At 40.5% G+C, this 23,934-nt stretch overlaps 1 protein-coding gene across 4 annotated transcripts in view; it reads right to left on the reverse strand.

Annotated features, from left to right (window-relative positions):
* APP (amyloid beta precursor protein) overlaps nt 1–23,934 on the reverse strand; it is a 222,680-nt gene that overhangs the window by 23,767 nt on the left and 174,979 nt on the right. For all 4 annotated transcript variants that reach the window (XM_065065694.1, XM_065065681.1, XM_065065689.1 and 1 more), the window contains one exon: nt 6,023–6,244. In XM_065065694.1, the coding sequence (XP_064921766.1) occupies nt 6,023–6,244 (222 nt within the window). The remainder of the gene's footprint in view (nt 1–6,022; nt 6,245–23,934) is intronic.

Here is a 23,934-nt window from a genome sequence, read left to right on the forward strand (position 1 = left end):
TCTACCCAAGCGCCACTGTCAGACATTAAAATCAGAAATAAAGTTTTACATCGTAGCTTGGAATTCAGAATTTTTTAAATAAGGTATTCTCATACATTTGGATTTCACCATTCAAGTATGAACCTTCTAATCCGCAGTACGGGAGCAACGATAACATAGGAAACCTCACAAGAGTACAGTTTACAATCATGAACTGCTCGCTGTATTTGGCATCAGGAAATCACACCAGCCTGATGATATCGCTGACTTAAGCTAGGGGCTGCCCATCTGCTTGAGAAGTCTGTCACTTGCTGAGTGGCTACGGGTTTGACAAGCAACCTGTGGTGCTTGTAAGTGAGAGCCTGTGTGACAGCCATGCCCTCTGATCACGGGAAATGACTGCAATAGCCCCTGCCTCTGTAAAAAAGCAGTAAGTCAGCTTTGGAGTAGCTGCAGACTAAAAATGCATCTGCACGTCTGAGTTGCTTGTGTTTCCAGAATGACAAAATTTTCACAGAGCTCGCTGGTCTGGTGCTGCAGAGACAGGCCATCAAACCCCCTGCCTTCACAGCAGTGCAGCTTGGCACCACCAGACCATGTAATTGCTTTCCTTACATAGTGCTATACAAAAACCAATTTCCATCCTTAACTAAAAACTACAGTTTTGAGTATTTTCCTATTTAAGCCTTCTGTAAGGTTTTGAAATACTGTCTGCACCAACCCACAGGTAGGTCAGCAGTAACTCTCAGTGGAAAGGACTGAAGGAAGAAACAACCAAGGACACATACTACCCAAACTGCCCCTGCAGAACCCTCCTCCATTGCCCTGTCCCCCACTTCCTCCCTAGAAAGCTGAGGGGTTTTATTTCCCTCCCACTCAGCACTCTGGAACCCTACATGCCCATAGCTATGGTGAACTGAGAGAGAACAGATTGTTGGTAGCAATAAAAATGAGAGTAGGTGAAGGGAAAAAAGGATGGAGGAAGTTTCTGTTGTACAGCTGCATGGAATAGACCTCTGGTAACGCAGTATCTGTGGCACTAGGTGAAGGTACTAGTGATGAATAATTCTTCTTGTCATCTATAGTTTTGGAAGCACTTTACAGGGGAAAAGGCAAACATTACTGGCACATTTCATAGCAGACACAAACATGAAACAACCTGCTCAAGGTCACACACCAGCTGCAGGCAGCAAAAACGGGAGGCCAAAGCTCGAAGCCAAGGGTCTTCCAAAGCAGATCGTGATTCCAGGCAACTGAGGGCAGCGTGCCTCGGGCAGCACAACATGAAGAAAGGCTGTTTTCTGACAGCCCTTAACTGCCAGCTTTTGAATTTCAGCTGCATTTTAAAACCTGCTTGCTCTTGCCCTGGTATTGACGTACACACAAACAGCAGTTACCTCTGGAAAATCTTGTCCATGTGCTTCCTCATTGCCTGCCCCACTGGACCACACCGCCTCACAATTGATATAGAGGGAGAAGTTTAAATCTATTATAGTATTTATCAATACTCAAAATTCTAATAGCTACTGTGTATCATTATAAAAAAATGCATTCCGTTTGATGCTCCAGAATAATATTTCTCTTGGACATGCTTCCACGTGCACAGAAGTCCACAGAATTAAGACTGAAAATTTATTTTCCAAATAGCCTAAAAATAAACTAATAAACTAAATTGGTAGGTAACCGCTTACGCTGACTACCCAGGCTGCATACAGGGTACACCTTCTGTCTAACCCACCTTCTATCTAATGCTAATACATCTCAGAAGAGCAAGAGAGAACGTGGTTGCTTCTCTTTTCAAAAATAAAAGGTGGATCAAGAAACCCAAAAGCTGGTACAAACCAGCAGGCGAGGAGAGCTACGTTTCACCTAAGAAGAACAGTGTTGAAAAGAGTAACTGGCCAAGTCATAAAGGTAACATGGTACTTTCACAAAAAATCTCACTTTTAATTAAATACTTTGTCACTAAGCCTAACTGTAACTGCATGGCAAAATACAAAGGGTAAAACGCTAAACCCAGTCAGTCATTGGCAAAATGCCCAGGGACCTTGGCAGTGTCAGAGCTTCAAGCTGTTGGGGTTCTACCCCCACCTCTGAAGGTGTGTTTTTTCATTGTTAAAATCCAATTTCCTGACAGTTTGGTGGTGCCTTTTGCAGTGTCCTCAGGAGAGCATTTTTCATTAACCTAATTTGTATCGCAATATGCTAGACACATGTTCAGCCATTCAAGTCGTGTAGTGTATTACCTGCTGCTTTAGATTCATTTCTTTGGACCTTTACTGGGAAACTACCTCAGGGAAACAACAAGGAAGGAAATAATTTCAGAAAATACTGAGCTTTCAAGGTCTTTTTATTTGTAGACTATTTTTCACTCGCTCATCAGAAAAAGCAATTTTAGTAAAATAAACTGTTTGCATAAAACCAATCGTTTTACCTAAACATGCAGTTTAGATGGGGAAAAATTCAAATGGAGTTATGAAACCTTGAGATTATATGGCAATGTACCAATCCAATACATGATGAATATTTCTGGGAGAAACCTGGGATTAGATCATGGCTATGGAAGAAAACAGGCATGGGAACTAATGACAAATTTGAGGTGTTTTTTGTAGTATTTTAACTTCATCACTTATATGCAAAACACTGGATACTTTGAAACTAAGATTTAATGGCTGCATTTCCTTCCAATTTTTCCACAGTCACATATTGGTTCATTAAACAGCTCATTAAAAACAAGTCCTGTCGCTGTGACTGTGCTGGAGGGAATGGGATCCCAGGTCCTAACCAGCCAGCTCCGGGACCTGTTTATAGTTGCCTCTCAGACGCCAATGGTCCCATTAGAAATTTGTTTTGACAGAAATGCAAATTTGCAATGAGGTAAATGATTTACCTGGTGTGCCTGCTCAGGACTGAAGAAAACTATTGCTCATGTAGTGCAACAGCTCTTTGCAGTGAAGAAGCCAAGACTCTCCTTCTACCTGGAAACCCACCTGCATATGTCAAGCTGTTATTAATAGCACTCCAGTTTTGTGTCCAGCAGTTTTAGAAAAGTTGACTTCAGCTTTCAAGCTAGATTAGTATCAACAACTGAGCTCATAACTCGCTTGCTATCTGAAAGTTCTCTAGTGGCCTGTGTTAAATCTGCTGGACTAGCCACTCAGCAGACTTCCCACATACCAGGCTATTCACATGGAACATGCTGTGATTTTCTTGATGGCGCTGAGTACCCGCAGCCCTCACCCAAGTAAATGGAAGCTGAGATGCTCAGTTCTCTGATTTTTCCTGGCATGATCAGCATCTCCCAACAGCAAGAGATGCTGACTGTCACTAATGCTGCAATGGCTAGTCACTCTACAGTATCTGAGGTTTCTCTAGCATATGATTTTTGAACTTAGACCTTTTTTGATCAATGGTTATCTGTTAAGAAATAGCAATGACTTGCTCAGTAATGCATAAAATACAAAACCCTTTCTGCAAAATTTATTGTGTGAAAAACAGACTATGCAAAAAGACCTTCAATAGAGAGGTAGAGGAAAAAAAACAAAAGGAGAAGATTGTGTCAATTGTTATTTCCTTCTTGATACTTCCAAAGCATATTATAACAAGACAGACACATGCTTTTGGAAGCAATTTAGACAAAGTCTGAGATTAGACCATGGCCATGGAAGAACACAGGCATGGGAAGTGAGGACAAACGGCACAGTTAGTCCCGGGTTTCTGGAAAAAAAGATGTGGGAGACAAACACAAAGGAAAAAGACGAGGCTTTGAAATCCCCCTTTGATACTACAGGCAAAGGTACAGAGAGTATCTAAAGAGAGAAAGAAGGTGTTGTAGGCATGATCACCTTAACAATATTATGGTTTGAATAGCTGACAGAGAAATATGAAACAAGAAGGATTTGAAGAGGTTTAAATCATTAAATAATTTCTGTTTCTAACTGTGCCAACTTAACACTAACAATGGTTGGCTTAGGAGAATTGTTTGCCACAGTAACTTCAGACAAATACAAGCCTGATATTAAAAAAAAAAAACCCTAACCAATTTAAGGCATGAAAGTTAAAAGATGGTCCCACAGTAAACATTAAAAAGTGCTGCAACAAACTATGTAGTGCATTAAAATACACAGTATTCATAATTAAACAGTATGTTATTCAAGCAGGAGAGTTTTTGTTTCTTATTTGCTGTCATGTATTTTAAAAGGAGAACCACCCTCAATATACTTGCCTATGGGAATTCAGTGTCACATTGAAGGATATACTCTTCATTATTAAATTCTGGACTTAGCCAAGTTTCTGAAGGAAAAAAAGGCTTGTGTGATTAAACTGTGTGTCTGGGTGCACCTGTCTACCTAATAACTTTGTGACTGAGATCAGTACGTTTTGAAAACTGGGAAGTCAGACTTCAAAAGTAATTAATTCCCCCTGCCAAGTTTAATGAAAGCAGGCAGTGGGTATAGAAACTGATGCCCTGTGTGTCTCAGCTATGGGGAAAACTGCAGTGAGAACTGTATTGGAAAATTCCTGCAGGACAGACACCACCATCCAGACAGTGGCGCACTTGTGGCAGACACCTTGACGCAGATGCTACAGCGAGCTCAGCCTGGCCCTGCTCAGCCACCCGCACCACCGGCCAGCACCTGACGCAATCCAACCAGCTGCTCTCGGCTGCTCAGCACGTCACTTGGCTGTGAGTGCCCTCCAGACACACCTGGAGTCCTTGTCACCACCTCCTGTCTTCTGATTCTTGATGCTGGACAGTCAACTGAGTTTGCTCCAGCTCTCTCTGCTCTTTTTCTTGGTCCCTACCTCTACTGCTGACACTAGTCTGATTTTAGCCCTGCTCCTGACCAGCCTTCTCTGCTTCCCCTCAAACCTGGTATTCTTCTGCCTTACAGGTTTGTTGACCTTTGCTCAGATCCTAGCCACGTCCTTTTTTCACTTGATCTTAGGCTTCTGTCTCCTGGGGATGACCCACTTTGATCACAAAACTGGTTCTGACTCCCCTGATTTCACCTGGCACCAACGGCAGACCTGGCAAATTGATGTTCACACCTGATGTTCACACCCAAGCACCCAGCTGCCCACAGTCATTCACACATCACGCTGTAGTGAGTAAGACTGTGTCAGGTGGGTCCCCAAAACCCATTCTGAGAGCAGGTATAGCCTAAGACAGCGGTTTCAAAAGACTTCTGGAGAACGTTAAAGTCTGTGCAGTTCAGCTACACGTCACAAATCCGCCTGAAAAAATGAACTTCAGTAGCTCCAGCCCCTATGAATCTACGTCTGCTTTGCGGTAACAAACTTCCACTGTTGTGATTAACTTAGCACTGAGTTGAACTGATAAAGGAAAACAAACACAACACGAGAAACTGGAATGACATGATCTAAGTCCCTCGGGTTTCCGATTAATTGGCTCCAGCACCTAAGTAAACTACCAATGCCAGATTATACATAAATTATTAAAGTATTATACAGTCACTTCAATAAATTAGTCCATGAGCAACATAAAATACTCCTCAGGAAAAAGGTTTTCACTAGACAGCTGCATTGTTGAGTATCCAGGAACACATCTGCAGTATATTCCAGAAAAAAACAGTGCGGGGGGGAAATATAATCAACTCTCATGCTAGGACTGTGCTGGATATATAATTATGTTCATGTCAGCAACGAAAAAGCTCTTCCTTCACTAAAACGCTAATTTCATCATGGCACAAAATCTAACAACTTCTCTATCTCCCTTAGCTTGTCATCGTGTATTTTATATGACTGTCACTCATAATTTCCTGAAATTTATTTTAGTTTGCTTTTAAAGGAAAGTAAGCTCAACACTGAAATTCATTGTGTGTCTAAATTCTGAATTTTAGTCAGGACATTCTGTTCCATCAAAGACACACAGCTGATACGGTATATCAGTTCTAAACTTAGATCTGAAAACCTCTATCCTGCTTACGTCAGAAAGACGTCAATTTTCAGGGAACAACATGAAGAGAGATCCAAAGCTCAACTCAGAATATTCTGTGGCTTCTCCCACTATTGTACATACCTTCATTTTCAGTATTGGCTGGAACAGAATCAACACCGAAGGGATGCCACGGCTGAAGGTCATCTAGACTGAACTCTCCATCCACTGGAAGAAGTTCAACTGTGGTCTTAGTTTCCGTCAGTGAAGGCATGAGAGCATCATTTCCGTAGCTGATTCTGGGTTCGCTGATCATGTTGGCCAAGACATCATCAGAATAGTTTTGCTCTTTCTGAAGTAATTCATCTGCAAGGAAATTTCAACATAGAAATTATCTGAAGGAGCCCGCATTTCTGAGGAGCTAATTCTAATGCTATGAAACTAATAATTTACTGTTATGAGATTCTCTTTTCTTATGATAAAGAAAACATAAAGGCTTGGAATAGTCAAAACTGATACGCACTGCTGCTAAGTAAGGCGTTTTTTTGAAACATCAACCAGAATTTTTCAATAGCATTTCCTACCCACATTTCCACCACTTAAGAGATCACAGGTCTGTGCTTTACAAGTTCCTGGACTCTTCCCCACCAGTTTTCTAAGAAGTACAAATCAATTCCCTTCATCTCAGGATATTTCCGTGAGTCAAGAGGCCCACGGGAAGGAATGTCTTTTTTATTTCCCCTTCCTCTTAAACGCTCACTATCAAAGCTCATCATGGCTCTTAAATCCTACATCACCACAACAGTTACTGTATTAAATTGGGCTTACTGTAACACACTGAATCTGAACAAACATTAATTCTTTTAACACACATAACTTTTGCAAAATACTGCAGTAGTTCTTTGCCAAAAATCTTAAGTAGTAATAGGTGTCTACAGGCAAATTATTTTAAAAGCCACCACAACGGAAAGCTGTGCAGTATTATCTAGGTTGGGCTTTTTTTTGGACTTAAGCCCATCAAAGCACTTCCAGCTCCATCAGGTGTATAGGACAGACTGTCCAACTCAGTGTTAAAAGTAAGCTCAGAGGTAGTGTGTGCTTCATTATTAAAATTTAAATTCCCTTTTCAGTAGTTCATCTACTCTTCATCTTCCCCTCCACTGCCTTTTCTTTTGTAGGAGCAACACAATACTTCCAAGTACTCTGAGAGAACTCAGTGCACAAAGCACATTAAAGCAAGCAATTGCAATGAAGAAGATAACTGCTAATAATATATGGATGTAATTAGTAGGCAGATATTGCAGAGCTAAATAGTCCAGAATCAAAGATCATAAAGGTTACGCAAGTCCTCGCATTCACATGACTGCTGATGATACAAAAGCTTTTACTAAGACTGGTTTCTCCTTTAACTTTGTTAAGGAACCCTGATGGTCACCGCTTCACAGCCACATCTGAAGCCTGCAGCAATTCAGGGACAGAAATCACCACTCTACTTGACAGGCCCTTTATGTCACTCCATAGGGACTCACTTATTTCCCAGTATCACCAGTGCAAAAATGCATCTATGTATCTATACACACCAGAGCTTTATAGCCTTCAGTAAAATCTTTCAAATGTTTTTCCCTCCCAGTCTTGCAGTGTGCTCTACTATCACATCAGTGCACTGCACCCATGCAGCAGCTCTTCAGAAAGGATCCCCAGTGAGTCAGGAGCATTAGAGCTGGCACCCCTTCAGTGCCTTTGTCAGCGATGACGTTGTAGGGCTCTGCTCCACAATACGTCTCTTTAAAGAGCACCTCTTAGTGATGCAGTTCTCTCCCAGCCCATTACTACACTAAATTCGGTACACTGAAACTAAACAAAAAGTCGTAATTCCAGTCCTGGGGCAAATATGGGTCCTGAATCTTGTAAAATGATGTTTTAAAACAAATCTTTCTGTTTAAACAGCAATTGCTTTAGTAGACAGTAAGCCTACTGTGTATACAAAATTTAATTCTGTGATTTGTTCATTAGAATGACATACTAGACAGCACAGAAAGCCTATATAACACTGAATTGTTTTTCCCTTCATGTTCATTTTATTGAAAACAATATTATTTTATAAGATACATAATAAATCTTCAGCATAGAAGGCAATACATTTTTTATCTCCTCACTGCACTTACACAAATCCTTTATCAAATTAAAACGTCTTCTTGTATTAGTGGAGGGACAGGTGAGGCACCTCAATATTCTGAGCAGACATCATATCATGTGACAATGTTAACTTTCATTAGCTAGGGACAGAAACTTGACAAAAAAGGAGCTGGATGTTAGTGGCCTCAGTGAGAAGTCTGGTGTTCAAGAGCCTTGCAGGAAGCCACAGGGAGTACCAGCTGAGCATGTTATAATACCAAGTCATCATGGATCACAGGAAAGTGAGCATTACAGTACTGCTAAGCATCTTTTACAATGAGGGTGGTGAAACACGGGCCCAGGTTGCCCAGTGAGGTGGTAGATGCCCCATCCCTGGAGACATTCCAGGCCAGGCTGGACGGGGCTCTGAGCAACCTGATCTAGTTGAAGGTGTCCCTGCTCAGTGCAGGGGGTTGGACTGGATGAGCTTTGAACGTCCCTTCCAACCCAAACAATTCTATGATCTTACTGCCTGCAAGCCTTTTGTACCCAGGAATCAGAAGAGTTTTGGGGTGCAGCTCCCCTTGTTTCCACTGTCCTCCCCATCCCTGTGGGGCAGCTGCAGAGAGCTGCAGCCCGTGCAGCAGTGACAGGGAGTGGTGTTGGGGCGCTGTGTCTCAGTCACCCCTTGTCTCTCAGCAGTGCCAACTCTCCACAACTCCTGTCTGTTCCCCACTCCTGATGTGGTCTGTGCTACCTGCAGACAGCTCCTGCCCTTGAAAAGGGACAAACACTGCACAGAGAGGAAGGAGCAGAGGGAGAAGGACGTGGCTCCAGCAGCAGGGGAAAGGCACTGGGGCTGGCACCGCGCTCGTGGGGAGGCCATGGTGCAGGCATCGCTGGGCCCACCAGGCTGACAGCAAGGGGCACCCGACTGCCGTCACGATACCGCGCTGGTATCCCAGTCCCCAGCGGCTGGGAGGGATGTGCACACAAAGCCTCTCTCTCAGCACTACCCAACCAGGAGCACGTTGTCACCAGTGCTCGCAGGCTCCATTGTTTCCCATTCAGCTGCAGCGCACAGTACGGACATTAACTGACACCCACAATAGCTCAAGTGAGGCGGAGAGATATTACAACCAGCAGATTATGATCACATCCATTTTACAAATGGGAAAACAATGGCCAAAATGAATCAAGCCCATCTGACATGATGAATCAGACACTGAATGACAGGGAGAAATTGGAAGTGCCTGGCTTACAAACTGTGCTGGAGTCCATCAGAGTGAGGCAGCTGTGTCTGCAATGAGTAAATGATTTGCAAACAATTGTTTCAATCTCTGAACTGTCAAAAAAGTTTGCCCTAGGATTCCCAGTTACTGACGCTAGCTGGCAAAGTTCAAGATCAATTTTTCAGTGCTGATTTTGTTCAAAGTATCGATGGCTAGTTGAATCATCAGTTACGCTAATGGAAAGCCATACAGCCTCTCTGTTACACATCAATACAGTAGTCTGTCTTTTCTCCACAGTTGCCAACTCAATTCCCCCACTCTGCAAAAGACAATTCCCTAAATAAACAGGGAGTACAGACACAGCTGGAGGCTAGGATGTGCATTCAAAACTGTTTCAGAGGTTTTCTTTGTGTGGTGAATATCTTCATTTTTAGGTGCTGAAAATAGAGAGATTCTAGGCTGCTCTTCAAAATTTCATCTCCAGTCAAACTAGCAGGCCAAAAACTCCATGACAGTGTTCCTATAATAAACTTTTTGTTGCTCGGCTCATTATCTCCTTGTAGCATTCTGCTAAGTCCTGCCATAGAGAAGAATAAGGACGATGTTGAAACTTTTTTCCCTCTGAGACTACGTGCTCAAAGGCAACAATGACCTTGAAAAAACCCACACTCAGCTGGGACTGCAGACCTCCCAGCAGCTCTGGATTTGGTGTGAGGGCACAGAACCCACTGTTTCTCCTTCAAGCAGCCAAACCCCTTCTCTTTCTCAAGATGAGTGACAGGCTCACTTCTGGTACTTCAGTAAAATGATTCTCAGACTTATCATCATCTCTAAGGAAGTTACACTCATTCTTGTGCTCACTGTAGGCATTTCCCCATGGGTCATTACTAGTCAACAACAGCATCTAGAAAAATCGAAGTGAAATAAGCTTGGGAAACTAAACAGAAGGGTAATACCACAACAATCTCCTTTCAAGACTATTCTCCTATCCTGCAAAGAGACACACGGAGTCAAAAGCAAAGAAGGAGCAGAGGAAAAGAAATAAAATCTATTACAAAATCTTCTGGTGGACACTGGATTGTTAGAAGCCATTTGTCCACAATGCCCCAGACCACACTTCAACTTGAAAGGCTCTGTGAAGAGCACTGTACTAGCATAGACACGCTGACAAATCCCAGCAGAGGTGATGGTGTCTTGAGTGGCAAAAACTATGCTATTTTGTAACTTCATCTCCTTTTTACTAGCATACAACATTGTTTCCAGTGGTGGACTCTAGGGCATACTTACCCTAGCCCTTAACCGCAATAGCTATAAAGACAAGAGTTTCACATGGAACAGCTACACTTGCTGTCCTGGAATGAAGGCAATCCATTAGTGACCTTTGAAAACATCGATTTTAGTTAGTTCATGGTCCACTATTTCAAATTTCCCGAAGTAATTATAAATTTGATTGTTGTCTTTTCAAGGAGTCTGTCTACCTGATGAAAAGCTCTGCAGTCACTATGTGCGAGAGTTTTGGATTTACTTGGAAAGAAGCTTTAAAACTGGCGATTGTAATTTTGGAAGTTCTATAAAGCAATTTAAGGTCTTAAACTAGATCAAAAACAAAGTGCACCAAAACCACCTCTTTTAAATACTAATTAAGACACCATCAAATTAAATGTCATAGCTCTGACCCAACACAACACTTTCTTTGTAAAATGACATCTATGTGGTAGAATATATATTGACTCAACAAATGCAGGTTTGGGAGGCAGCTCAAAAAAATGCAGTCTTATTGCCTCATACTCATCATCTTATCAGTCACTATTCAGTCTGAACTGAATGTTTTTTTTTTCCCCCAAAAGTTATGGTTTCTTTTGAGCACGTGCTTTCACAACGACAAAATTAAAAAGCGTCAGCAATCTCCCTATTCTTCTTAATGGTAGAAATTACAGAGTGCTTGAGTCATAGCGGTTGCTTCATCTGCACGTGCCCGCTAATTATCTCATAGCAGTTTTAAGGCAGTTTAGATCATACAAATGCTGTACGTCATAATTAGGATTCAATAAGAACATCTACACAATCATTTATTACAGGCCACTTGGTAAGAGGTAACGTTCAGCTGCAGCTTTCAGTTGTACGCCTACTTTATGGGCTAATTCTGTGTGTCACAGTTCATAATCTTCAACACAAGCATGTGCCCAAAGGAGTTGCGCTGGTGTAATGCAGTCAGGTTTTAACTAAATTAGCATGTCTGCATCTTGTCAGCTGTATGAATCAAAACTCCCTCAAACCGGTAAACATGAAAACAAGACCTCCTTTAAGACTTTGCCTTGGTGCATACTTCAGAAACGAACAAAAACCTCCCAAAACCAAAACATTATTTACCTGTGTATCTGCACTCACATTAGATCTCTTACACAAACTGACAGCATACTTGTAATCCACAGTTTCATCAGTAGCACTTCCACAAACTTCATGCAAATGAACAGATGTATTTCACATTGAAAACGCACATACATTTCCCCTTACAAGTTATTTCTACTGAGACAGGCTGTAAATAAGGGTTGATGTAAGGAACTCCTAAATACAAAGTATTAGCAGCACAAGTTTAGAGAGGCAATACTTATTGTTCGAAGGATTTCCTGCGATGAATGCAAATTGTACTGTCAGAAAGGCAGTTAAGTCACTGGTATATTCTGTGGCTTTCATATACGTAACTTATTGCATCAAGCAGGAGTTCCTCACCTGAGGTGAAAGGAGCAAATATACCAGAAAACATCATGGGTATGTCCACCAGCCTCTGCCCAAACCAGTGGAAATTTAAAGCACGTGCTTAAATGTAATCACACTGAAGTCTGTGCCTAAAGAGTTAAAGAGTCTGTGCATAAAGAGTCAAGCCCCACTGATTTTCAAGCATATTGTTATTCTAAGATGTATTATAAGATTATAATGTTACATGGTGGTGCCCAATGATAGGATGAGGGGCAACATGCACAGACTGAAGCACAGGAGGTACCATCTGAATATGAGGAGAAACTTCTTTACTTTGAGGGTGCCAGAGCCTGGCCCAGGCTGCCCAGAGAGGCTGTGGAGTCTCCTTCTCTGGAGACATTCAAAACCCTCCTGGACACATTCCTGTGTGGTCTGCTCTGGGTGAACCTGCTTTAGCAGGTGGGTTGGACTGGATGATCTTGTCCTGGTTTTGTTAAAAACAAATTTCTCTTTTAGTGAATTTGCCTGTCAGCTAAAGCCTTCTTATTAGCTGCATTTTCCTGGAAAACCAGATACACGTTTTGGTAAACATAGCAATGGAATGCAAGGTTATTGATAAGAATGGATGTACATCTCGTGAGAGGGGCAACGAGAAACAGGTGACCAAGGAACTGATCAACTGAGTATAACATCCCATTCACATCATACTTCATATGAAAGTGGGAGATCACGAGGATCTCGTCCCTTTTCGTTATGGCCAACATTAGGAGAGGACCTTGTTAGTCGTCCCTGCAAACTGAGGCCTAGTGACAGACTGAATCCAGCTCCAGCTGGCTAGAGAGTCCAGTCCAGGACTTTGGGTGCCAGCCCTACATCTGCTGGAGCAGTTGCTAGAACTTTCAAGATTGGTTTTGTATATTTTGTATTATTTTCTCTATTCTTAATGGTAGCATTAGTAAAACATTTTTAATTTTTCCAACTCTTCTCTCTGTCCTTCTTTCCCTCCTGATCACCTGTCCTGAGTGGGAAGAGGGGAGAGAGAGAGGGGCTGAAGGGGGAAGGAAGGGGAGAGAGGGTTTACAATACATCTGCCACGGTTTTATTGCCACCCCGCAATCAAACTCTCGACAAATCTCCAGAGGTCCCTTCTGACCCTAACCATTCTGTGATTCTGTGATATTACTAGGTGTCATAATTAGAACGTTATCAAACTGCAAAACACAATTATGTGGTATTCAGTGTTGAACTAATCCATTTGTACAGTACAAGTCAAATTTAATGCAGAGAACAGCTCTGATAAGAACTTTTTTGGCAGTGACCTGCCCACTGGCAGGTGTGAGAGTGGCTTTGTTGCCTGCATGCTTTGAAGATGATGATGAAAGAGCAATATGCTGGGTCATTACACTGAAATTCTGGAAATGAGCCCAACCTGCAATGCTCAGATCCATACTGACAGACAAATGTGACCATGGCATCAGATTTAAGTTACTTCTCTTCTGGTTAGCATGTGAAATTACACCACAGGTCTTCTTATATGGAAACCTTCACAGTGCAATATGTCTCTCTCTCAGGGTTAAACTGAGGCCGAAAGAGCAAGAACCATAGAAAACAGTATTTTATAGTTCTTATTTTCTGTCTTTTAGAGACATCAGAATTAGAGCAAGAGTAAAGAGCAGCAGTAGTTTTCCAGATTTCAGAAATTTCTTAGGTGTATAAAAATCTTTTTCATTAAGGTAAAAGGACATTTCCATTTACACATTCTCAGAAAATGAATATTTAAAGTATCATGGAACAGCTGACCTAAGACATTTTTCCTAGAAGTCAGTAATATACTAACCGTTCCATAGTCTTAGACAACACCCTGTTGCCTAAGAACCAAACTTTAGAAGAAGTACACATTTGAACTTAAGAACAACTGCAATATTTAGAACTATACTAAAAAGAACGTGCTTCTAATATATTTTTTTAAAGTAACAACTTTATCACTTTCATTTCTTTCCCATTTCTTGCTGCTTCTTCTCTTTCAGCACATATGGATTTCGATGTTTCCCAAATCACACCTTAGAAACAACCCAAGCGAGTCTCCTCCTGTAAGCAGGTACATGTAATAATGTTGCAGTTAGATTTCCCTTGCAGACTAATTGACTTAAATGATAAAAAAAAACCCCAAATATGTGTAACTTAGAATGCAATTGTTCTTCTTTTGGATGTAGACCAAATTATACCAAGCTTTCTGGTAGTGAACAGTGTTCAAAAGCATGAGAAAGCTTGGAAGATCCAATTCAGGGAAACATTGATTTCCATGTAAGGAAATTTCAACATGACCAAGGCGGCTTTTTTGTAAAGGATGAATTTCAATGCAAATTCAGTTTTGTACACGGCTGCGAAATTGCAGAGAGCTTTGAGCAAAGGTCTGTGAGAATTTCCATACCACTTCATCAAGAAAGAACCAGAACAATTCTCTCCCATTTTTACAGTCTGTTGTGAAACTCGCGGTCTTGAAATTTTGTCTAATTTTGTAAGAAGGCTACTATGACACTCCACCTTCAGTGAAACAATATGATAATTACTACAGACCCTTAGCTACCTGACAGCTACATGAAGTAGTTATTAACTCCAATTAAATATCAATATAAGGCTACAGATGTGTGCACATTTATAACTTTTTAATATTTAACAGCCAGTCAACTGAATAATGGCTGAATTTCCCCTTCAGTTCAAAGCAGAGAATATTTAAGGAAGTTTGTGGGATAAAGTAAGTCCAAAACAGAAGCTTGTGTTTATCTTTGAAAAAGAGTTATTAAATAGAAATCAGAGACACTGCTCTTCCCTTTCACAACTTCAAGCCTTTTTATCCATTTCTGTGGTCTCCTGCCCTTCTCTCACCCTCTCCTCATTCAATTTGGTTAAATTAAGAATATTGTCTCAGCAAAATAGTTCACCATTCCCAGCCTCAAAAGCTCTGGAAAATGCAGAAAAAGCCCACATACATATAATGGTATCCTTTCAGGTAAAAATTCTGAATGAAACAGTTTTTCCTTACTAACATGGAGAGTTCCTCTCCATGTAAGATGATGGCAACCTAACATCAAGGTAGACAAGGAAACATTAAAAAATGCTTGGTGAAAAAATGAATTGAAACTCTATACCATAATCAAGAATATACACTCTATGTCATTATCCTGATCCACATAAGGCATGGTGACAAATTCCCGAGGTTTAAATTTAACTCCACATTTAATTCCAAATTAACATATCATTAAGTACTTCAGATAGACTGGAGAGTCTAAATTACAACAAATAAACAGCCCTCCCCCCCCAACGTCACTGACATTTCTGCCAGATGAATCAGCATTCATTATGCTCCTCCAGTCTTGGGTGAAGCAGAAAAAGCCAAGTACATTTCCATCCTAAATAAGTAGGTTATAGGACTCAGAAGTGAAACTGCCCTGCAAAAATAACATTTACATGAAAAATGGCTACGGAATTTTACTGTCTTATTTCCCCCAAATAATTATTTATTTGTTTATAAATTATTTCTTGCTCTTATTTACTAGTAAAAACAATTTCCTGACCTTATAATACACAGTGAAACCCAAAACTGCACTAGAACCTAAAACTCTATCAGTTTGTAACACCTGAAAAGTCAGTAATTTTATATAAACACTTCTAAAAGTCAAAGTTATGAATCTCACAACAATTTTTGATGTGTACTGAACTCTGAGGCAGCCTGTAAATCATTAAATAATCCATAAAAACATAAAAATCTGAAAATGAATTTATTGCACCTGATTGCCTTGGGCAAAAGAGAACATTTTTGATTTGACTTAAAATAGTTTAAATCAGAATTTACCCACACTGAACTGTGCAGCACTCTTCCAGATAAAATATATTTTGCCTGTTCATTAACTGCATTTTTAGCACTTGATAGGTCAAATGTATCCTGGGTTGTCTGAGCATTCTAAAGAGACCCATTTATTGAATTTGAAAATATATCTATTAAATGGTATATGACCTATTCTGATGTCTCTTATGCCATTTTTCATACGCATGATGTAATAGCAGGAAGCAGAGCAGTGAAAGGACTGGAACCCCACCCAGGCAGCACTACTCAGGAAAATGAATTTTTCAATTAAATTGGGCATACGAGAGCCAGGCAGCAGGAGAAAGCTGCACTGATGAAAGATTGCTTCATTTGTAAGGCCACGTGTGTGCGAACTCGCTGTTGGGAGATTGCTGCAACACTTCCATCAATACAGCTGTCCTGTAACATCACATACCCTCACTATTTCTCTTCCCTTTTCATTCCAATAGCAAGAGCTTGTCTAGCAAGAATATATCAGGTATTCTTGGCCATAATAAGCACCTACGAATTTTCACTCTGCACACCTGAAGAGAAAGTTATGTCTGAATAAAGCAAAACTGAGTACATCATTGACATTAGTGGCATATTCAGCCCTCCTCCTCAGGATATCTGCCCATAGCGATGCATTTCACACTTGGTGTTATAATTTTTCTGGACAACAAATACCAGAGACCATTCTGAGATTAGCAACTGACACACTAGCTCTCTAATTTATAACATATGAAGCTATAATAAATAGCTTGTGCAAACAGTCTGTAACTGATTCTCACTGGACACCTGTAAGTTGCTGGCATGAAAAAATTAAGATGATTAATTACCTTCTTTCACAATCTACCAGTTCCTATTAGGAATATGAACTTAGAGTGAATTACACAGAATGACACAACTGTATTTCCAAAGCAAGTGATGGGGAAAAGAAAAACCATCATTCAACAGCAACTACTGAGTGAAAGCTGTTGTTGGGAGTACTTGTAGTCCCACAACTTTGGGCTGCTTCAGTAGTCACAGACACCGACATCATTAACTTGATTTAAGAGGACAGGAATAAGACATTTATGAATTAAATTACACATATATTCGGTGCATCAAGAAATTTTTCAATAACTAAGCATAATGACATTTCTGTGAGCGGCCAATGTTTTGCCAAGCTGGCGCCTCCCCATCTGAATGGAAGCACTCAGAGTCCATCTCATCTGAGCCAACCTGCTCTCAGATTGTATTTGTGAACCGGACAACTGCAAGATTTTTTCAGAATTTAGTTATCCATCCAATAAAAGAATGACATCTTAAATGTGACACATGATGAACTTATTATTTCCTTAAAGTAAAATGGTAGAAGCAATTATCAGGAAATACAAAAGAGAAAAGCCAAAAGAAACCATTCTGCTTCATTACACAGTAGAATCAGACTTTAAAAAAATTTTAGTACCACCACGGGCTTTATCTGTATAATCTCAAAAACTAGTGCTCCAGCTTTTATTTTTTTCACTTATGGCGAAGACACAACAGAGCAAGAAATCAAATAGATCATCAAATAGATGTTTATGAACCAAACTGTAACTGAGGTAATTCTGAGCTATGATGCTTTCTGAAATCAAGCATATCCAATATACTGATTTAAAATAATACATGTACTCCTATATGTCCAACATTTTCAAACAACTGTAGCCCCTCTACCAGCACAAACAATGCTCTCCAAGAAAGAATTTCTCAGCCTGTTGTCTCCTCAACACCAGAAAATGACACGTGAAATGGCTGGAGAGTTAGAAGAAAATGCTCATCAGATCCGCACATCTCCATGTACCAAATCAAACGAGAAAAAATAGGAGTGCATACAACCAACCATTGGACAGTTATTTAAAACTTAGTGCATTTTTTCTCAATTCTAGGATGAAAAAAGGTCACCTGTAGACTGCTCTGGAGAGGTATTTAAAAAAACAAACATGTGAAATAGACACGGTACCAGCCTCAACCTGCTGCCACTGTGAGTCCAGAGCGGTCTCTTGGTAATAAATTTCCTGTGGGACTCGTGGTGAGGATGATAACTTGTTATTTAAAGAGAAGTGTCCATGAAAAAATACTTCAGAATAGAGGAACACAAAAGACAAGAGAATAGAGACTTCAAGAAGAATGTACCAATGCAGGGCAGAGGGCTCCAGCCATCAGCTCCTTAGAAAAAATGAAGGCAACAACTTTAAACCTCTGCTGCTAAAGGATTAATTGTTTTGAATGAAAGATTGAAATACCCACTGAAATAGCAGATAACCAGAAAAATTTAAAATTACTTTGTTTAAAATCTACAAGTCCATAATTATTATGAGAAGTTCCTGGTTTTCATTCTAACACTTGGATCACGAGACCAGATTTCCTTAGAGGTGCAAGTGAAACAGAACAGCGTTTTTCAAACCACTGGAAAAATATGCTCTTAATGAACATCATAAGAGCTTTTTATTCTGATGAAGTGTCTGAAAAGCAAATGGAAAACAAGATGTCCCATGTTTTCCCTGATGAAGAACCCATCCCAATCAGAAGTCAGGTGAAGCCATTTATCCTTTTGACATTATCTGTAAGATCTGGAAGAAGTTGATTCTTTTACTGACTAAAGTCATGTTCACAATATTTATGAGATTAAAAGAGGGCCTGTGCACACAAAAATCGGGATTCATGTATTTTCTGAAGAATATTAGTGCCCAAGACAAGATACAATAGAACATTTAGCTACAAAAGATGGGGAGGATACAGTATGCTACTAATGAAAGCATTTGAGAACATCAATGTCAGTGAAGTACATTTATATCTATTTTAATCATCTGCTATTCTCTGCCCAATTTTCTATGACAGTTAAATAATCTGGACAGAAGATAAGAGATGCTTAGAAGAGGAAAATGTTCGATCTATTTCCAGGATGTTTTTCCTTCTATCCTAAGCTGCAGTAAAGGACATATTTTACTAGCAGACAGAGCTGAGCCTCCAACCTGGAGAAGTACCTGAGGCCCTTCAGCTCTTCCAAGCTCCTGAATGGCGTGCAGAATTTACAAAGCATCAGCAACACAGAACTGTCATTTCAGCTGGCAATCACCTTTGCCTACTAAAATGGAACACACAAAGGGAGGACAGTTAGTTCAACAAGGAATGAAAATTCCTGCTCTTAGAGAAGAACCACCCTATGCACCAGTTCATCCTGGGGACTGACCAGCTGGAATGCAGCTTAGCAGAAAAGAACCTGGGGGTCCTGATGGACACCAAGTTGAACATGAGTGATGTGCTCATGCTGCAAAGAAAGCAAATGGTGACCTGGGCTGCAAGAGACAAAGCATTGCCAGCAGGTTAAGGGAGATGATCCTTGTTCTCCACTCAGCACTGCTGAGGCCACACTACAAGAAAGACATGGACACACTGGAGAGTCCAATAAAAGGCCACAGAGATGAAGAAGGGGCTGGAGCATCTCTCTCACAAAGAAAGGCTGGGAAAGCTGGGACTGTTCAGCCTGGAGAAGGCTTGGGGAGGATCTCATCAATGTGTATAAAAATACCTGAAGGGAGGATGCAAACAGGATGGAGCCAGGCTCTTGTCAGTGGTGACCACTGGCAGGACCAGAGGAAAGGGGCACAAACTGAAACACAGCAGGTTCCGTCTGAACCTCAGGAAACACTTTTTTACCGTGAGGGTGACCAACCACTGGCACAGGTTGCCCAGGGAGGCTGTGGAGTCTCCATCCTTGGAGATATTCAAAAGCCATCTGGAGATCATCGTGGACAACCTGCTCTGGGTGGCCATGCTTGAGCTGGGGGTCCTGCACCAGATGACCTCCAGATGCCTCTTCTAACCTCAGTCACTCTGTGATTCTGTGACACTGCTTGATTCCCCACATAAAAAAACTACATCACCTTGCTACAACAAATAGCTCAATGGTATCTTATTGAGCTATTTATGGCATTTAAATAACTATAAAAATATTTTATAGAGGTAATGAAGTGACAAAACTGATGGCTTAATAAAGACCATAAGCTTGTGATGATTAAAAATAAATCATCTAAAAAAAAAAAAAAACAGAAGGGTGTGTGTATTTATATACGTAAAAAAAAAAAAAAAGCTAAGTGTGCTTTAAAAAATTATGTCCTTAGGTGGAAGAGGTCTTAATTGCTCACAGGCAGTTCAGCTCGGTCATATGTCAGTTTTTAAGCATAAAAAGACCCTCTCTAAACGCTGCCGTGCAAAGCTTAACACAGAATTCATTTGCTTTTGTGGAAGAACTCTGCTATTTTTAACCACTGACCCAGCAATACAGTTTTTGCTAGAGTTCTAACAAATCATTTATTCAACTGAATGCTATAGGGCTTCAAGGGAGAAGATTAAATGTAAATAACCACTTCAAGAAAATTCAAATTTTTCTTTGGAAAACTAAGGTTGCTGGATACGCACAAATTGCCAAGTCTATTATGGGGAGAAAGCACATCGTGCTGGAAGTCACTCCCGGGTACCTGTGCAGATACATATTCTCTGAAGGCAGCTTTCGACTGCATGTTCCAGTTGCATTATCCTTACAGGCAAAAAGGGCAGAGCAGCCAGGGAAGACCAGGAAGCCTGCACGGTACAGCACAGAAACACCAGTCTCTTGGAAACTAGAAGGAAGGTTTTACAGTACCTTAGGGTAAGACCTGCACATAATTGCACTACTTTCAGAAAATCTGTTTAAATCTGTTACAGAGAAATTTCTATATGGTGTAGATATACCAGTTGAATCTGAATGAAAGAATTGCTGCCATGGAAAAATGTGCTGGATTTAAAGGGATTCAACACTCACAGTTTGGCAAAGATGACTCTCCTCTGTGGCCAAAACGGAAGATGCTCCCTCTCAAGTACAAGCCAAGTGCCTTGGGCTATTTAGAAACAACAATTCCATTGATCTCCAGAATGGCAGAAAGTACAAAATTTAACAGGAATTGTCCAACCTTCCTCAACTACATATTTTTATAACTACTGGAACTGCCACCTCCCTGACCAATAAGCACTTTCAAGAATTTTCTAGTGCGATGTACTGAAATTGAGCTATAAGGTAATTACTGTTCTTACTTGGTATGAATGATACCTTACAACATCCTTTTAACAAGCTATTGACACATTCAATGTATGTCAACCTCCCTCCGTTATTCTGATACCTCAATATGGCAACTCAGCTTCAAATAAAGGCGCAGAGATCCTACACATTGCTTCATGATTTTATATATTTTTTGAAAGCAGAGTTCCTCCCATCAGCTAAATCTTAAGACAGAAAGTACAAGGTCCCGCTACAGTCTGAAAGACATTACTAATTACATATTCAAAACATAACAGTTTAAGGGAGAGGACAAAGAAAATCACAAACGGCACCACACAGGACAGACACAGAATTTGCTTTTGCAAAGCCCCCAGGGGTGTGTTTTGGTTTTGCAATATAAATGCCCAAACCACAATGGCTGTCATTTTGGACTGTCAGTCAGTGCCAAGCAGCTGATGCCCCCACAACTTCTTAAGAAGGATAGCACAGAATGAATGGAGAACAGCATATCCTAATTCAACTCATGTCAAGAAATGCAGCAAGGCTGTGGACTGACTGCAGGTCAAATTACCAGCTAGAAACAATAAATCAACAATTAGTTTTATAAATGCTGAAAGACCAGAGCCAGCTGAAGTACCACTAACTTTGCCCTCCACAGATACAGACTGACAGGTATAGGGTTAAATGGTTAAATGGTTAAAACTAATGGTTAAAACTCTGTAGCTCATCCTATATTTACAGCTTTTTCTAAAAATACTTAAAAAAAAAAATCAGAGGAAGTTATGAACCAAATGTCAAGAAGCAAAACTCGCTCAAATTTTGTCATGCTAAGCTGAAGCACACAAACATTTGACATAGCACATGACCCACAGCACAGAGTATGCATCTGAACACAAGCAGCGACCTGGGGTCTGCTTGTGTTTGTCCTGTCTTCCAGCTATATAATGTGAATGTGGCATCCAGAACATGCTGCAGAAGAATGGGGCAGGCACAGTGAACAGAATAACAAAATAATAGCAGCTTGATTTTTATTTGTCAAGGGACAGATGAAATCATATGCTTTTACTTATTGCTCATCACGGAATGTTTCAGAGCTTAGTTACCATACTACCGCAGTAGGCAGTGCTGAATATTTCATCAGTGGTGGGCTAGAAAACATGGAGTTGAGGACATCAGTTCGGAAATACAGCAGCAAAGACAGAATTAAAAATTCAGCTCACCGCCTGCCATTTAACTGATGCACAAAGCTCTGACGTAGCTTCTGATCCAGAAGCTGTGCCTGCTGTGTCACTCCCAGCAATAAATTGCCTCTTACATACATGGATAAGCAGTCTAATCAAATAAGGCTTTAATGCAGGACGTGCTCAAAGGAACTGCTGATTTCTCTTACAGTCTGCCATTGCTCTCTCTGAGCTTTTTGTACATGAACAGTATATGAGATTTATCAGAGGAAAAAGGTGAGTACAAACACCAAGGGTAACCAAATAATCTGCTCACCTACAGTGCGCAAATAAATATATCTTTTCAGGTTTCTGTGCCACTCTCCTATTCATGGGGCATACTCCTTTCCACAAGAAACAGCACTTAACACCAACAACTACATCAGATGCTGAGAGTGACCTGGTTTGTAGCACATTTGCATCACTGCCCCCTGAGAAATCATTTGCAGCTGGAATGCCAAATGGTCTCCTACACAAGTGACCTGCTTATGCTTTCCAAGCTTTGACCTTAACAATCATGGTCAGACAGACCTTCTGCAACTCTTACACTGATCCTTTTTGCCTGGCCACACTGTGAACAACAGCCAGCCAGCAGTATTCTTCCTTACACATCTGGAATCTGCTGCTGCAATATGTGCCTGTTGCCTTAATGGGGTGTTTGCACATTACACCGTGGTCAAATGCTCAGCAAAAAAACCCTCCCTTTGTGTAAGTGCTGCGTTCTACCCTTTGGAGTGCTGTGGGTCTTCCCCTTTATCTATATACTCAAGTCAAGGCATCTTCTCTAAGTCAACAAACATCAACCAGTGATGAACACCTGCAGATAAGGACTATAACTCTCTTAAATTTTACCCTAACCTCTTGTCACTGTCTCTGCCAGAGGTCTGAATACAACCAGGAGTTTCAAAAGGCTGCTTTTAGTGTAGAAGCTGGATTTCATATTTTGGATTCCGTACCTTAAAACTATGGCTGTAAACTTGCCTCTTGAGATAGGAACTTCAAACATATCCTGTATTTTAAAGGAACTTCATATGTCCAAACTGCTGGATTGTGATTCATCTGACCACCAAGCATTAATTGAAAAAAAATCTTCAGATTGTTGAAGAAAGCATTCTCTATGCAGCTGCTATGCCCCTTGATTCCGTTTCATAAAATTCCAGTTAATTGCTCAGCAAAAAGACTTCAAAATTAACAGACAGAAATTAGAAGTGGGCACTTTATCTTCAGGCACATATCATTTTCAATGACAGAATACTACCTATTTCTCATGGATGAACCTTTGGTAGTGGACTGTCAGGAAGGCATAAGGGAAATTTATATGTATTTATTGTTTAGTTTCTAAAAATATAATTAAAACCCAAGACCTGAGATTCAAATCTGTCAACAGCTATAACAGTAATGGAGAAACTGTACAAAAGAGGGCCTAATATTTCTAGCAACAAGAAAATCTACTTAAAAACCAACACATTATTAGATATTAGATTAATTAAATCCACAGTAGAAATTCACAGGAAACTAGATCTCATTCATGTTGCTGCTCGCAGAACTACTTGCTCAATTCAGAGGAAAACTACCTTTGGCAGAGCTGTGTCTTCTAAAGCAAAGATTATTCATCCCTCAAGGTGAAAACTGTTCAAGAAGAACTCTGCAGTAAAGCGTGGAACTAGAAAATGAAGGCATAATGAACAAAAAATCTGACCTAAAACATTAGCCATCTAACTTGCATCCCAGCCTAAGAGAAGAACTATTTTCAACTATGCTTCCTTACATGTCATTTATTATTCAGGCACTGTGCGTGTGAGATGTTCTTATCTAGGTTATTTTTCAACTTTTCCACTGACTCAGACTTTCTAAGTCAATGGTTCTAACAAAAGGCATTTAATGAAACA

Source organism: Columba livia, chromosome 1 (genome assembly GCF_036013475.1).
Source record: "Columba livia isolate bColLiv1 breed racing homer chromosome 1, bColLiv1.pat.W.v2, whole genome shotgun sequence".
NCBI lineage: Eukaryota > Metazoa > Chordata > Aves > Columbiformes > Columbidae > Columba > Columba livia.